The sequence below is a fragment of the Zonotrichia leucophrys genome, chromosome 1, assembly GCF_028769735.1.
Source record: "Zonotrichia leucophrys gambelii isolate GWCS_2022_RI chromosome 1, RI_Zleu_2.0, whole genome shotgun sequence".
Taxonomy (NCBI): Eukaryota; Metazoa; Chordata; class Aves; order Passeriformes; family Passerellidae; genus Zonotrichia; species Zonotrichia leucophrys.
In genome coordinates, this window is record NC_088169.1 from 3,497,976 (window position 1) to 3,514,056 (window position 16,081).

Consider the following 16,081-nt stretch of genomic DNA (forward strand, 5'->3'; position numbering starts at 1 on the left):
GTGTGTCTTTGGTTGGCCGAGATCAACTCGTAGTGTATAAATGCATAAGTTATATAATAATTATATAAAAAGGAAAAAAAAATAACATTGAACTTGTATACTTCATTCTGACAAACGCACAGCGTTCGCGACTCGGTAAGAAAAACTGGCGCCCGCCTAACAAAAATACTCAGGTGATTTCTGGTTCTGGCACTCAGGGGTTGTCTCTTGCTCTAACCCATAGAAAACAAACTCCCTTGGTAATGATGAGGTTCCAACTGGTAACTTTTAAATATCAGACACAATTCCAGTTTTGATTTTGGTTTTTTTTTCCTAAAAAAAAAAAAAAAAAGAGAGATGCATATTCTGATTTCTCGCTCCTCCTTCTGCTTTTTCCCTTTTCCCACTTTTTATAACGACTGAATCAAGTCTGTTCCTCCTGAAATACTGGGAATGGTATAATACTGAGCAATATGTTTCACAAGTCCAAACAAGTGTTTCTTCATAGTCCCAACACTACAAAGTTTTCAGTCTTTTCAGTCTCTACTGGTCAAGAAGTTTCTTTCCTCCCCTTCTCACCACCTTCATCCTCCTCCTTCTCCTTCCTGCTTCCTCTGCCAGGTGCAGGCCTCTGATCTACAATCATACACTTGCCCTCCAGCACATTCTCATTTCCCACGTTTGGCTCAGGGTTCCTGTAAAACTGTCAAGGAATCTGAAAGTTTGGGTTTTCTTCACAGTTTGAGTAGCTGATTCGCTCTGATGAATGGATCTCGTTTGACTTTAACCACAACACTGCTGTTCTATTTCAAATCAGCTTCCACACTAACCAGTCTCTTCTGCTGATATGTTTCTATTTTTTTAAATACAGATCGGCTTTTTTTTTTCCTTTTTTTTTTCCCTCTCTTTTGTAATGATCCAGATACTGTATGTTAGGTCACTATAGACTTATCCTTATATTGCTGTAGTATAGTCCCAGTTTTGCACTAGCATGATATCAAACTTTACACACAAGCTTATCAACTTTTTAAGACCACCAGCTTCCGTAGGTTTTCCTTATCATTTCATGCTTCTACCTACAACAGTCTATTGTTGTTTGGTCCACAGAGTCGATGCCCATATACATTACATTTTAGTATCTTAATACTTCTTGGATATTTCCTTTAAATCCCTACTACAAAAAAAAAAGTCTTTTTGACATCTATTTTTAATGTGGTTTTGGGCTTTTTTTTTTTTCCCAGCCAAACCTTCGCTTGTCTCTTTAGGCACTTTTAATTCGAGTACTCCAACAGAGTTCATTGCGACTCCTCAGGGACCGAACCCCAGTGAGAAGCTCCTTCGCTTTGCCTTGCTGTTTATCTCCCCCAACCCCACTTTAGTAGTAGGTGCCAAGATGAGAAGGCATATGAGCAGCTGGCAGCCTGGTGTTGGGGTAGATCCCTCCAGTCGGCGAATTCCAGTAGGGATTGGGGGCGGCAAAAAAGCTGGAGGACGTCACGGGCAGGGCGGGGGGGTGGGGAGCCACAAAGTTCATCTTCTGTGGGTGCGCGTGGTACGAGCTCATGTAGGGCAGCTCCGAGGGGTACTTGTACATGGACGACTCCGGCGGGTGAGGCTGCAGGGCCTGCGCGATGCCGTGGAAGTCGAACTTGTAGGCGTAGCGCTTGCCGTGCACCTTGGTCATGATGTTCTTGTCGTAGTAGTAGCGCAGGGCGCGGCTGAGCTTGTCGTAGTTCATGTTGGGCTTGCTCTTGCGCTCGCCCCAGCGCCGCGCCACCTCGTCGGGGTCCGTCATCTTGAACTCGCCGTTGGTGCCCTCCCAGGTGATGCAGTTGGAGTTGGAGCTGTCCGAGAGCAGCTCCAGCAGGAACTGCCACAGCTGGATCTGCCCGCTGCCTGCGGGGAGGAACACAGCGGGAATGTCAATAACACTGCACGGGCTCGCCCCGATTTGGGGAAACAAACAAAGCTTTGCAGCTTTTGTGACAGTTGTAAAGCTGATATTTACAGCTTTATTACAGAGCGGGAGGCATGTGGGAATTGTTCTTCTAAAATGACATGTGTACCTCTGGGAACTCTAGATCTCTTTTTATCTTTTTCTTAAATATATATATTTTTTAATATATATAAAAATATAAATATACATTATATATATAAACACAATAATTATTATATAATTTTGTTTTTATATTATATTATATTATATTATATTATATTATATTATATTATATTATATTATATTATATTATATATTTTTTTCTAAATATATATATTATATTTTATTTCCAGAGGGAAATATATCTTATATTATCTTTTTCTTAAATATAAAAATATATATGCATGCAATTTCACAATAGGTTCGTACATCTTTATTCCACTGATTTCACGTGACACTTGCTACTAATTCTTTTTTATCAGAAAGAACTCTTGGGTCAGGTTTCTACTTTGCTTCATCCCCAAGGACCCCATTAGGAAATGCTGGCTCCTAACTCTTTCTGTTAGCCAGTCCCCTATAGGAATTTGACAAAACTACGGAGTGACAAAACTATCCTTTGTCCCCTCAAAAAGGAAAGAAGCCCAGAAGCATCTCTCCTCGATTAGGTGAAAAAGACACCTCATAGGACCTTGGCAACTTCATCTCAAACTTAAGGATAGCCAATTGGACAGGAGCCAAAAAGTCCTGAGCAATTTACTAGAAAAAGACGAGAACAAAGACACAAATCGCTTTTCTGAAGTGTTTTACCAGGAGCAAGAACCTCTTGCACCTAGCTTGGTTTTTCTCTGTTTGCTATTTTGCCTTTTATTAAAGCTTTTTTGTTTCCAACACTGCAACAGAAGCCATCCCGCTGATTTTATGCCTCCAAAGGTAGCTGAGCTATCCTGGGTGAGTAATAGACCTCCAAGAGCTTATGAGACCTGGCTTGAGGAGGCAACTATTACTGTCCCCCTTCTCCAAGGACTGCCTCACGAAACCCTAAAGAGCAGGGATAATTGTAATGTGTCGTGTTCTCCCTCATGTGAGTGGCAGAATGCCATTCCATGGAGGCTTAATTGTTACCTAATGTCATTCAGCGCAGACAATTGATGGGGAAATAATACAGGGCTCATTTAGGAAACTAATCTCCAAAGTTCAGCACAAACAGCTTTCACTTGCGTAACACTCGGCTTGTTCTCACAGCATTATGTTGCAACTCAATGTTCCCTGCTATGGAATGAGCCCACACAAAATGGAGAAGTTTAGAGCAAGCTGGGCCCGTGCCAAACCATATCATCCCTTTGCAGCATTTGGGGAAATGCACAACGGAAACTTATTAGCTTGCTGTTACACTGCATACAAGCAGAGGGCAAAACAACTGCAAGAACAGTGAAAAGGTCCATAAAATACATCCTTGTCATCATTCTGCTTCAGATGAGTTAAAATGATTATTTTACGTTAAGACATAAAATGTTGCTGTTGTATTTTTCTCGCTCTCTGCCAATTCCACCGCAAAAAGAAAACAGTCTGCTGTGAACTTTGCAAAAGTGAGGTAGGGCAACAAAATTTGTCCATTTTAGACAAGTGAAAGTAGATTTCAAAGGGCCTTGCCACTGACAGCCGTGTTAGAAGCTTAGCATTTCTTAACAAAGCAACACTGAAATGATGCAAAATGCAGCTGAAGCAGCTTGCGATGCAATCTGTTTCACAAGCACGGTGTCAGCAGAATTTGCCAACCAGCCTGGATGTGCTAACTCTGAACTACGTCTCTGACCAGGAATAGGTTGGGTTTCTTTCTTTTTTTCTTATCCAAACCAGCTATGTGGGTATAATAAACAAGCTTTTCTTTAGAAAGCTTATAGTAGCAATTACAATATCGAGCTAGAGCAGCATCTGAAACCCATTAGCAGTTTATACTTCAGTGCAACTGAAACCCATATTCATTTAAATTGTATTTATCCAAACTGGCCTTAATGAATTTCTTCTGTTCCATTAACATGCATTAAATAAACAAACAAACAAAAGAATCCATGGTATGAGCAAGGCATGCAAGTTTTAATACACGAAACATAACAAGAGGATTAGGCTTTGAAAATCAATAAACAGTTCAGCACTGGACAAAACACAAATTTTTGAATAAGCAATCCAACATATGTTCTAACATAAACACTTGCCTTCCAAATGTAATATATAGTCCTATGAAAATAAATGGTTGCTGTCAATTTCCTTTTAATGAGAGAGTAATTCCACTGATTTATAAACACACAAAACATGTTAAAGCACAGGAATGATGGTGTGGAGGAATTCCATACCCAAATGTTAAAAAAGAATCCCAATCCAGATCGTGTTAATGTCATTCACAGTAATGAAATCAACCAAATGGACACTTGATAAAATTTGGCAAGCCATGATTTATGACCAAATTAAAGGGATGTAGGCCCCCACTTCCAGTCAAGACCAGTGCTGCCTGAAAACCTCCACCACCTCAGGCCATTTGGAAAATCCTATTCTTAACACTTATTTAATTACTTTCCTCTGCCACACAAAACTGTTTAGAGAGTCAGCTAATCTAGAACTGTGCTTGATGAGGGTAGAAATGAAAGGAAACTGATCAGCATTTTGGCAATTTCAGGCCTTGAAAAGACATGAGATTGCTGCAAAAAGAGCCATTGTCATGGGGGCTGAGGAGATCTGTGTGGAATGAGGAATGTTGTGCCCTGGGACTGTCCAGGCAAGGGACACAAGTGGAGCACACAGTGCCAGTCCATTGTGGTGGGCTGTGCTGTTGATCATGGTGCTGCACAGCCACAGCGTGTCCTGCAGATTTGGAGCAGTGAAATCTGCACAACTCCCAAGCAGAGCTACAAAATCACCCAGAGATCTCTGGTCTTTAGCAAAAACATGATAATCCAAGGTTTCACTCAATGATCCTTGAAGTGTTTTCCAACCTGAGTGATTCTGAGTCTGTGTTTGTGTTCTAAGCCACACCTCCCTTTCCACAATGCACCCCACTGCCTTCTTGAGATGGGACAATATTTTTGAAGTGTTTGACCCAGTTATTATTTGCAAATAGATTACACTTTCCTGTTTTTTGTTTTCTTTTTCTTATATATATCATCCCAAAATTTTGTATTCATCAAGGCCAGTATGATACTGTGATGTGGATTAACAGAATCTGGGACACAGCTGATGAAGAGTGGTTAAGAGATTTGTACCCTTCTGGAGGGGTAACTGGAGACCAGATGGGGTCTCTTACACCCCTTAACCAAATCCTGATGTTCAGGAAACTGAAGTGAACTCCAGCTTCAAAGGCTGGACTTTTTGGAGGTCCTTTCCAATCTTAATGATTCTAAATTCCTCAGTCCCACCCTTGTGTAATTCAGAAATTCTGCAACACTGGGTATCATCAGCTCCCCCTGAGGAGTGGGAAAATCAGGGACATCCCTTTCCAGCTCTGGTCTTACAGCTGCAGTGGGGACACTCAGCAGTGAAAGAAAGGAAAGCCTCCGAAATCACAAAAATCCCTTCTCACCTGGATTTGCGAGTCGGCTGCTGGTCGGTCCAAGAATCTGATATGGATCTACAAAATTGTGAAAGAAAAATTTAAAATCGTGCAACAGCATTGTCAAATATTTTAGGTACCACTTCTGAGCCTTGTAAGGGGCGGTGTGCACTGCCTGGTGGGACAGCAGGTCCAACACCTGAGCAATTTTCTCCCTCTCCATGGCCATATTTGCATGTTTTCCTTTCAGACTCGGTGTGCAAGGACAGACATTTGCTTTTTGCACTGTAAGAATGTGCAGATGCATATATTCAGAATGTAAATTTTGTTATGAAGCATTCTGGTGGTGGAATCCCCATCCCTGGAGGTGGCACTCAGAGCTCTGGGCTGGGAACAAGGTGGGGATGGGACACAGGTTGGACTCAATGACCTTGTAAGTCTTTCCCAACCTCAGTGATTCTGTGATTCTCTTTTATCACTGGATTGCAGTGAGGGATCCCATGGATTAACCCTGCAACTGGTGTTTTCAGAAGAGCCTCTGTCAGCTCTGGAAATGAAAACTTATTTTGTCCTGAAGTCCAACAGGGAAAAAAGGAGGGATGTGACAGCAGGACCAAAGCCAAAGTGAGGGGCTGCAAGCACCGAGTGACCCTGTGGCTTTCACAGCCAACAATCAGGTTACATTCCTCACACATTTAAATTATCTGTGCAGCTCACACACAGCCATTAAAAGGTCCTCAGGACTTACATAAATTATTGGTATATTTCTAGGAGGATTCTCGTGGTTGGAAAGCCAGATTAGATAAAACAGTATTTGCGTAAAATTCAGTGTAATACTTCCCAGGCAGTCTGTGCATGAGTTAATGAGACCTAGTCATGCACCTAGTCTTGTTTAGCTCTAACAAAAACCAGAATAATGATCTAAAATCCATGTGATAAAACCTGGCTCAGAGTCTTCTGAGCTAAGAATATCCTCTAAATCTCTTTTATTTCCTCCTTCTAACCTTTTGCTGTTAACAAAAGCCATGACTAACTCAGGACCTTTGGAGTGCTCTCCAGCTACCTGTCCAAAATCCAGCTGAATTTGCAATAAGGGATTAGGTCCCACGCCATGGATTTGCTGCTCTGAGAACACAAAAGGCACTCATTTTGCTAAACCACTACTCTAAAAACCCATAAACTTCTGCTTTCTCCTCAGTTTTCCAACAAGATTAAGAACCCCTCTAATATTTCTGTTGTGTTGGGTCATGTAGATTTTCCAGCTGCTGCCATCTCAACCACTCGGGTCTTTTGACATCTCTACCTTCCACCTTTGTACCCAAATTGTAGATGGATTGTTTTAAGAGCATTTTCATTCTGGAAGGTTGTCACTGCCTTTAAACATTACACATTTCATCCCAAATCCAGCTGCAGAGCAAACTCCATTCACATCTGGGGTTTTGGTGGTCTCCAGCTGGAGTGGTCTGAACCAGATTGTGCAGTTTGGGTGCTCTTCTCATCACATTCAACAAATCCAGGCAGAATTCAAAGCAAATTACACCCACCTAATTGAGGACGCTGGTCTTCTGTTTTGGGAACTGTTGAGGATGATGGCTGAGAAGCTGAAAATGGAAAAAAAAACCCCATATAGTTATTTTTGGGTTAGGAAGTTGGTCACCAAACCTATGAGAGGTCCTCAGGCCTGGAGCTCCTGCTGCCCTCTGCTCCAGGATGGACACAACAGGATTGAAAGCTCATAAAAAGCCTTCTAAGGCTCTATGGTGATGGACTTGATGAAGTTTGAGTTTAAGGGAGGATGTGGCTGCCCAGGGACACCTCCCAGCACTGCCCATACAATTGGCTTTCCAAAAAGGCACAGATAAAACCCCTCCAGAGCTCCAGCAATTCCCTTTGGAGCCTAATCCACGCTTCCCCAGCTGTGCAGATGCTTTTACCTTTTGACTGAGGGCTGGGGTGGCTGTGACTCGTCCATGCTGATCTCCTGGCTTGCTCATAAGGCAAATCTGTGAAGGAAAAAGACATTTATTCATGCAGATGTGGCCTAAAGTGGTTATGACCAAAAAGGGCATGTTTGAGAAGAGTCAGGACTGGGAAAATTACTGAAACAGGCAGGGAATTCTTTGTTAAAACCTTTAACATCTCTAAAAACAACAGTAAAAACAACAGTTGTGCTCTGAACTGCTCTGCAGAGCTGCCTCTTGTTGTCAGAACTTTGAGCTGCACTGAAATGGGTGCTGCAAAGAATCTTTAGAGACAATAGAGAGTTCATCACTTCCAAAGGTTCAGGGTACCCCCTTCAGTCCCCTTCCTCAGCCCAGCCCACCAAGGAATGGCACACACTGACATCATTGATAATCTGTGCAGAGACTTGCAGGAAAAGTCCCCCAGGAGCTCATTTTATGCATAAATCCTCCCAAATTCAGTATTTAACAATGTTTCCTTTCAAAAAGACAGGCTGTAGTTGATTTATTCCTTTCTGCTTCTTGGGACAAGCTCCTTAAATTTACACATCTAAATTTTCATTTCCCTTTCTTTCATTTACTCCTTACTTCTATTTTATTTCAGTGCTTTACCATATTAAAAAAAATGAAAAAAAACGAAACCATAAAAGCTTTCCTCATAAAGCAAATGTAGTAAATTCAAATGTTTGCCCTTAGAAATCTTTGGCAGTTTCCTGTGCTTTTCCACGGCTGACTTTAACACATTAGCTAAAATTACTGCCAAAATCAGAGACTTGTGTAACTTCCAGGGCCTCAGGAAGGTAGCAGTGCCCACCTGGTGGAACTAAGTTGGTGCAGATGTCTTGACTCTCAACACTACTTGTGCTTTATTTCAGAATCCATGTTTGGAAATGAAACCAGAAAGCAAAGAAACAGCCCCAGCCTGGCTCTGTGCAAGGCAGATGTATCTGCCCACTTCCAAGCACTGCATGGAAATAAAGTGTAATGTAAAATGCACAACCAAATTGCCTTTAATTTATTTAGTCTGTTAGCTTTGCCACCTCCCAGAACCCTACACTTCAAAAACTTTGCTTTTGCTGAGACTTGCAACTGATTTTTGTACTGCATTTTCATCATGAATAACCTCGTATCCCTCATTTCTTGAGGACTATTCCACAGATTCAGAGCAAATAATGTGAATTTTACAGGTCATCTCTGAGCAGAAGATGAATGAGTGTGACCTGCAGATGTCCTGCCCAGGCTTAGACCAACACTGCTGTTTATTAGAGACTTTATCATCTGGCAAAATCAATCCAGAATTACTCTGGTTGTAATTGCAGTGGGTTCTGAGCTCTGTCTGTACAGAGGGGGCTCAGCACTGGGGGTTTGCAGGTATCTTGTGCCTTGCCTGGCCAGTTCCCTGCGCCATGGCAGCTTCTCCACCTCCTCTCCAGATTCCCTTGCCAGATTTGGTGACATAAAGAACCTATTTTTTCCCTCCAGTTTTTCCATTCCCTGCCCAGAAAGAAGTTGTCTCAACCACAATTACACTTCTCTTTCTTTCTTTCTTTCTTCTTCTCTTTCTTCTTCTCTTTCTTCTTCTCTTTCTTCTTCTCTTTCTTCTTCTCTTTCTTCTTCTCTTTCTTCTTCTCTTTCTTCTTCTCTTTCTTCTTCTCTTTCTTCTTCTCTTTCTTTCTTCATTTCTTCTTTCTTTTTCTTTCTTTCTTCTTTCTTTCTTTCTTTCTTTCTTTCTTTCTTTCTTTCTTTCTTTCTTTCTTTCTTTCTTTCTTTCTTTCTTTCTTTCTTTCTTTCTTTCTTTTCTTTCTTCTTTCTTTCTTTCTTTCTCTTTCTTCTTTCTTTCTTTCTTTCTTTCTTTCTTTCTTTCTTTCTTTCTTTCTTTCTTTCTTTCTTTTCTTTCTTCTTTCTTTCTTTTCTTTCTTTCTTTCTTTCTTTCTTTCTTTTCTTTCTTTCTTTCTTTCTTTCTCTCTTCTCTTTCTTTCTTTCTTTTCCTTTCCTTCTCTCCTTCTTCGCCTTCCTTCTTCTCTTTCCTTCCTTTTCCTTCCTTCTTCTTCCTTCTTCTTTCCCTTCTTCCTTCCTTCCTTCCTTCCTTCTTCCTTCTCTTCCTTCTTCTTCCTTCCTTCCTTCTCCTCTTCTTCCGCACTTCCTTCCTCTTCTTCTTCTTCCTTCTTCCTTCCTTCGCCACTTCTCTTTCCCTTTCTTCTTCCTCTTCTTCTTCTTTCTTCCTTCCTCTTCTTCCTTCCTTCTTCTTCTTCTTCCTTCCTTCCTTCCTTCTCCTTCCTTCCTTCCTTCCTTCCTTCCGCCACTTCCTTCCTCCACTTCCTTCCCCTTCCTTCCCCTCTTCCTTCCTTCCTTCCGCCACTTCCTTCCGCCACTTCCTTCCTTCTTCCGCCACTTCTCTTCCGCCACTTCCTTTCCTTCCGCCACTTCCTTCCTTCCTTCCTTCCTTCCTTCTCCTTCCTTCCTTCCTTCCTTCCTTCTTCCTTCCTTTCTTCCTCCTCCTTCCTTCTTTCTTCTCCTTTTTTCCTTCTTCCTCCTTCCTTCTTCCTTCTTCTTCTTCTTCCTCTCCTTTTTTCCCATCCATCCCACTTCCTCCCGCAGTTCTGCCACTTCCTTCCTTCCGCCACTTCCTTCCTTCCTTCCGCCACTTCCTTCCGCCACTTCCTTCCTTCCTTCCTTCCTTCCGCCACTTCCTTCCTTCCTTCCTTCCTTCCTCTCTCTCTCTCTCTCTCTCTCTATTTCTTTCTCTCTCTCTCTCTTTCTTTCTTTCTCTCTTTTTTCCTTTCTTTCTTCCTTCCTTTCTTCCTTTCCTTCTCTGCTCTCCTCTCCTATTTTTGGATCTCCAATCCATCACACACCTGTGCCCTGAGAGCCCTGGCAGAAGCTCTGTGTGTGTTTGTACTTGGTGGCACTTGAACCACACTTGGTACAAATTCAGCACTGTGAGAAAACTGCCTTGCCTTTGAACTCCTCACATCACAAGATGATCTTTTGACTACGCCCTCTCCATGAAAAGAAAAATCACATCATCAGCTTTTCTTGAAATAGAGCAAAGCTCCAGCTCCATGCTTGGTTCAGCCTTGATAAACACGTTGTTACTGCAGATAAGCAGATCTGTTCTTGTCCATGAGACATCAGCACAGCATGTCCTTATCTGGGACAGCTCCCTGGTGGGAATGCTCCTGTTTGGTGACACAAACCCCAGCCAGGTGTCCCTGGGAGCCTCATTGTCACTGAAACCTCATGTTCTGCTCTAAAGGTGACTGCAGAAATCCTCCCTTGCGCTGAAGCCCATTTCCCATTTTCTATTGTAGTGCCTTAACAATGGCTGTGCTTAATTAATCTCTCCAGAACTGCACCCCAGGATTTGGCTGATTCCCACTGAACTTTATTTATTCCCCCTGCTCCTCATTTTTGACCTTTTTCATGTCATCAAGTGGCTGTCCCCAGGGTCTGCTTTTGCTCTCACATGAACAGTGCTTTGTTATGGGAAAGCTTCTTTGCAGTCTGGTTGAAATATGACATTTAACTCAAAGGAAAACCACAGAATAAGCCAACAAAACAGTTTCCTGAAAGAAAACTGAATTTCTGAAAAAAAAAAGCCTTTTTCTCTGAATAAAAATTCTGACTTTGAAGATGTCCATCAGCTTTCAATTGTAAAAGATAAATTAAAACAATATTTCCAAAATCACTACAGTTCTTTGGGGAAAATGTTTAGTTCTGCACAGAAGAACCCTAAAACTAAACTGCAATTCCACAAGTAATGGTGTGAATGCAGAAAGATGCTGGCACAAAGCATTTTGTTAAGTGTCATTTTAAATGTGAGTTATTTAAAAATAATGAAATGAAAGAGCTCACCATGTCTGATAGGTGGCTTAGAACCTTTTCCTCTAGAGAAAATTTACATTTTATTTTTCTGTCACACACAGGATTAAACAAATATGGAAATAATGGACCTTGTCAGGAAACACAAAAATCCAAATTTTTATTCAAGTCCAGTGGAAAACAGGCTAATTCCAGCCTTTTCCTGAAATCCTCTTCATTGGAACAGCTTTTCCTGCAGGACACCAGGTCCCTCTGGTCTTACGTTACATGTTCATTTCTGCTGGGAATTACTGATAGTTTGGGGCCTCTGGATTTATGTTTGGTGATTGCTTCCATTGCTGTGCTTTGTTTTCTCATCCCCATTTGTGCTGACATTCCCCAGTGTCCCTGAGAGCTCCTGGGTGCCCCAGTCTGCTTTAATGCTCCATGAAAATGTTTAATTTATTTGGAATATCACTTCTTCTTATACTGACACTAAGCAGGTGCTCTGTCACTCTCTTTATTTTGATAATTACATCAAGTTTCCTCAACCCCAGACTGTGATTTGAACAATTTCAAACCTCTGTATCTCTCAACATGCTCCAAAGATTTTTTTTCCATACTCCCGTGGCTTTCCCAGGCGTTTCTAAGCACCTCCAAACTCTGCCAAAAGCCATTTTGATAAGGGATGATTGACACAGCTTTCCATGCAAGGCCACACTGCCAGGGTGTTTAATGGCACAGCCACATTTCCCATGGGATTTTCCACGGTGGTTCTTCATTTGTTCACAACTTTCACTCTGGCTGTCGCTGTGCCATAAATAAAGATGACTCTGTTAAGTTGTTCCTTCATGAGTGAAGGGGGCTAATTTGGAATCAGTAAGATATGCAAATAAATTCTGCCTTGGGCTGCATTTATCAACTTGTGTTTTCAGTTGTTAATTGATTGCTAAGTTGCTTCTCCCTAATGAACTTCCTGGGTACCTAGACAGGAATCCTGTGTAGGAATCTCTGGGTTTAACAACAAAATCATAGAATCATGGAATGGTTTGGGTTGGAAGGGACATTAAAGATCATTCTGTCCCACCCCTGCCATGGCAGGGACACCTCCCACTGTCCCAGGCTGCTCCAGCCCCAGTGTCCAACCTGGCCTTGGGCACTGCCAGGGATCCAGGGATGGAATTCCATCCCAGCCCTGCCCACCCTGCCAGGGAACAATTCCTCATTCCCAATATCCCATCTAATCCTACTTTCTGTCAGTTTGAAGCCATTCCCTGTGTGCTGTCCCTGAATCCCTTGGAAATTGTCTCTCCCCAGCTTTCCTGGGGCTCCTTCAGGCCACAATTCCATCACCCCAAAGCTTCTCTTCCCCAGGCTGAACAATCCCAAAATAATTTAAGATGTCCATTACTGATGACAGGATAATTAGCCAGTTCTTAATTTGTTTCTTATGATACACTGATTTAATTTCTATTGTAAATAGTTGTGGGGTGTTTTGGTGAATGCCTTATGAAAGCCAAATGTATGCATTGGATCAGCAGTTCCCTTTTCAGCCATTAATATAAACAAACAATTCTAGCAGACTTTGATTTCCAAGGACCCAAACAAGTTGAATTTGTTGATGTAATGCCCTGGAAGTTGTTTCCTTTTTTCTCTTTTCAGATTATCAATTACCAAATCTACAGACATGCATATATACATGTACACAAGGCTATATTAAATAATATCTGTATGAACCCTCCTGCACTCTACCCTAGAGCACAAATAAAATAATTCCTCTTCAAACTCCCTTTTTTAATGTGCCAACATCTCTTTTGACCAGAGCTCAGCCAATTCCAGTGCATGTCCCTTCTGAGCACTTGGATTTTTGCCTCTGGCTCAGTAATGGATTTTCTTTAAATTCAGCATTTGCTGCAGCTCCTCTTCATGTCCCTTAGTACTCTGCACTCATTATTGGAAAAGCCAATGTCCAGTTTAGGCATTTTTCCAGCATTTTTTGTGGTGAAGGGTGATAGAAAGAAAACCTTTCACAAATGAGCACATCCACAAAACTTTCACAGGTTTCAAAACGTTGAGCCTTAAGACCTTCCTTATGTTTTGATTTAACTTAAGACTCTTAAACTCATAATCAGATTGTTGTGGGTTCTGCTTGCCTCAAACATAAATAAAATTTAGACAGCAGGAGAAGCCTGTATCCTGCATTTTTAGAGTATTTTTCCACAATAGACTTGAAATAAAAAGGAATTTTAACCTCATTTTACAAAAAGAGAGCTGAAGGGGATTGACAGATGACTGTGCTGGGACAGTGTAACAGAACCACTGAACAGAGCTCAGGTTTCTGATTCCCTGGTGCTTTAAGAAGTTGATACACTTGCTTCAAAGACAGAGATTTGTGGAAGAAATGGACTTATTAAACTCTACTTAATTATTTGCCTCTAATTATTTCACTCTACACAATTACAGAGACACATATATATATGATATAAGTACATAATATGTGTATGTTAAAAATAGAGTCTTCTATTTATGAAAAGGGAAAAAGAATGAGATATTTCAAGAGATGAAATGAGTAAGATCACAGCACACAAAAAGTGGTCATTGTTCATACCTGGCCTGGTTGCAATTCTTTGTGTTGCTTCTGGATAAACTGATGTGTTTGGGAAAATAAAAGTGGCACCTCCTGAAGAGAAAGAAGAGAACATAACACCTAAAGATTCATTTCCACAGTCCCTAAATCCACCAGTATTTTCCCCTCCTGTAGAATGAATGAGTGAGGAATCTGAATAACTAATTTCTGCCTTTGGACTGTTAGATATAAAAGTTAATTCTAATAATCTTCTACGTCTATGTAAATCCATTCAAGTTACTGGATAAAAGTCTGTGCAAAATCTGTTTTAAGAAGGAGACAGTCAAGCTCAGGAAATCCCTTCTACCACAACCACCTCCACCTGGGAAGGTGGCTTTGCACCCCCTGAAATAAAACCATTTTGCCTTCATTAGTGCATTCCCAGAAAAGTCCATATTTTCAACAGAGACTTTTGGGTCAGACCCTCAGATATCTCATTAATCTTCCACAGAGTGAAAAAATGAGAAATATTGAACTTGATGTAGGAAATGGAATCTCCCTTTTCTCAGGCATTGAAATTGCTCTGGCTACACCAATGGACTTCTCATGACTCTCTCCAGGAAGATCAAAAAAGTCAATTATTGCTGATTTCAATAACTTTTTTTCTAACACTTTTGTGGCCCACTGAAAATTGAACAACTGATTTCCCATATGCTGACGATCAGCACACCATCATTCACACTCCCCAATGACAGATAATCTCATTTTGGTGAAATGAATTTCAGAATATCATTGTCAGTGCACACGTAGAGAAAAAGATAACACACAGAACTGCTGAACAACACTTGGATATCCACAGGTGGAAGCAGCTTGGCAAATGAGAATCTCCAAAGCCAGAGATGGAAAAGACCATTAAGTGCAAATGTTTTTAAAAAGGATTCAAATCTTATCCAAACCACATCAAAATAAATTGATTTTTTTTTTTTTTTTTGCTTTTGGTGGGGTTTATTTGCCACTACGACCAGTGGCAAACCTCTGACATCAGGGAAAGATCTAATCCACTGAATTTTGCTATGAAACTCACTCAGAGTGAAAAACAAAATAAAATATGAAAAAAACATTGCTATCCAAGTTTTGTTTTCTTTTTCTTTTGCATTATCCTTTGTATTATCTTTTTCCTTTCTCATAGAGAATTGTTATTTCTGGTCACTGTAGGTAACTAACACCCTCAGGCATGATCATGCAATATTCCAAACATCTTTTGTAGGGATATAACCCACATTATTATTTGTACCATTCCATGCCATCCTCTGCTGCACAACTGTTACAGCAAGTTAAAATGGACTCTGAATTATTTTCATAAATACTTTAAGTTGCATCCTGAAAGACAGATGAGGCATGTGTCATTCTCCTGCCTACACTCAACACTTTTCTGGGCCAAATTAACAGAAGGGTGAATATCAACAAAAATAATTTTTAAATTCAGATCAGCCTTAGTGGAATTCCCAGCTCAAGTCCCACAGCAGCTAGAAAATGAGATGAGCTAACTGCCTAAAGAGCAATTTTATTGATTCCCACAACATTTAGCTCATGGGAGGAGAAACATCCCCATTCCCCCAGAGCCCAAAGCACTTCTGAGCTCCAACAAGCTTCTAGGGATCCATGGAGTAAATCTTACAGCAGAATGGACAGAAGGACCATAAAAATCCTCAGATGCAAGGCCCCAGACCTGCAGGTTTATGCTGTGTCAGGGACCCCATCCTCTTGCAGGACACCAGAAAATTTTGCACCATTTTTGCACCACCTGGCCCTGCGTTACCTCACCTTTTCTCTGTGTGTCTGTGCAGAAAACACACAGACAGCAGGGAGGGGACTCTCTTGCCTCCCTCCTCATTTACCACCTCATTTTTTTTAGCAAGCAGCCCATGGAAAGGAATCCTGTGCTTTTAGAAGATGATGACCTACAGCAGTGGGAGCAGTGCCAGCATTACCTGTGTTTCTAGCATGCATTAACCGTGGAGAGTTTTGTAAGGCTTTATCAACATCATCTGAAGTCAAATGTGGAAGAGGAGCTACAAAACAAAACAAAAAGCAACACCAAAATGTAAAAAAAATCGTGAATTATCTTTTTAAACCATATTTTTCCCCTGACAGGATTGCCTGAATGTGAATCTATCAACAGCCTGCCGTTTGGAGGGAGGTGTGTGGGCTACAGGGTAAATTAGGGCATTCATTTATCCAATATCATAATTTATTGTTATGAATGCACAAAATTTCTGGCTGGTTATTGACAGTGT

General features: G+C 41.2%; 1 protein-coding gene across 5 annotated transcripts in view; it reads right to left on the minus strand.

Annotated features, from left to right (window-relative positions):
- Window positions 1-320: 320 nt before the first annotated feature.
- Window positions 321-16,081, minus strand: part of ERG (ETS transcription factor ERG) — a 154,424-nt gene continuing 138,663 nt past the window's right edge. For 4 of the 5 annotated variants that reach the window (XM_064705286.1, XM_064705324.1, XM_064705296.1 and 1 more), the window contains 6 exons: window positions 15,776-15,856; window positions 13,827-13,898; window positions 7,391-7,459; window positions 7,001-7,057; window positions 5,487-5,534; window positions 321-1,875 (listed from right to left, as the gene is read on the minus strand). In XM_064705286.1, coding sequence (XP_064561356.1) covers window positions 1,355-1,875; window positions 5,487-5,534; window positions 7,001-7,057; window positions 7,391-7,459; window positions 13,827-13,898; window positions 15,776-15,856 — 848 coding nt within the window. In that variant the 3' untranslated portion in view covers window positions 321-1,354. The remainder of the gene's footprint in view (window positions 1,876-5,486; window positions 5,535-7,000; window positions 7,058-7,390; window positions 7,460-13,826; window positions 13,899-15,775; window positions 15,857-16,081) is intronic. The other variant, XM_064705314.1, reaches the window with a different exon arrangement.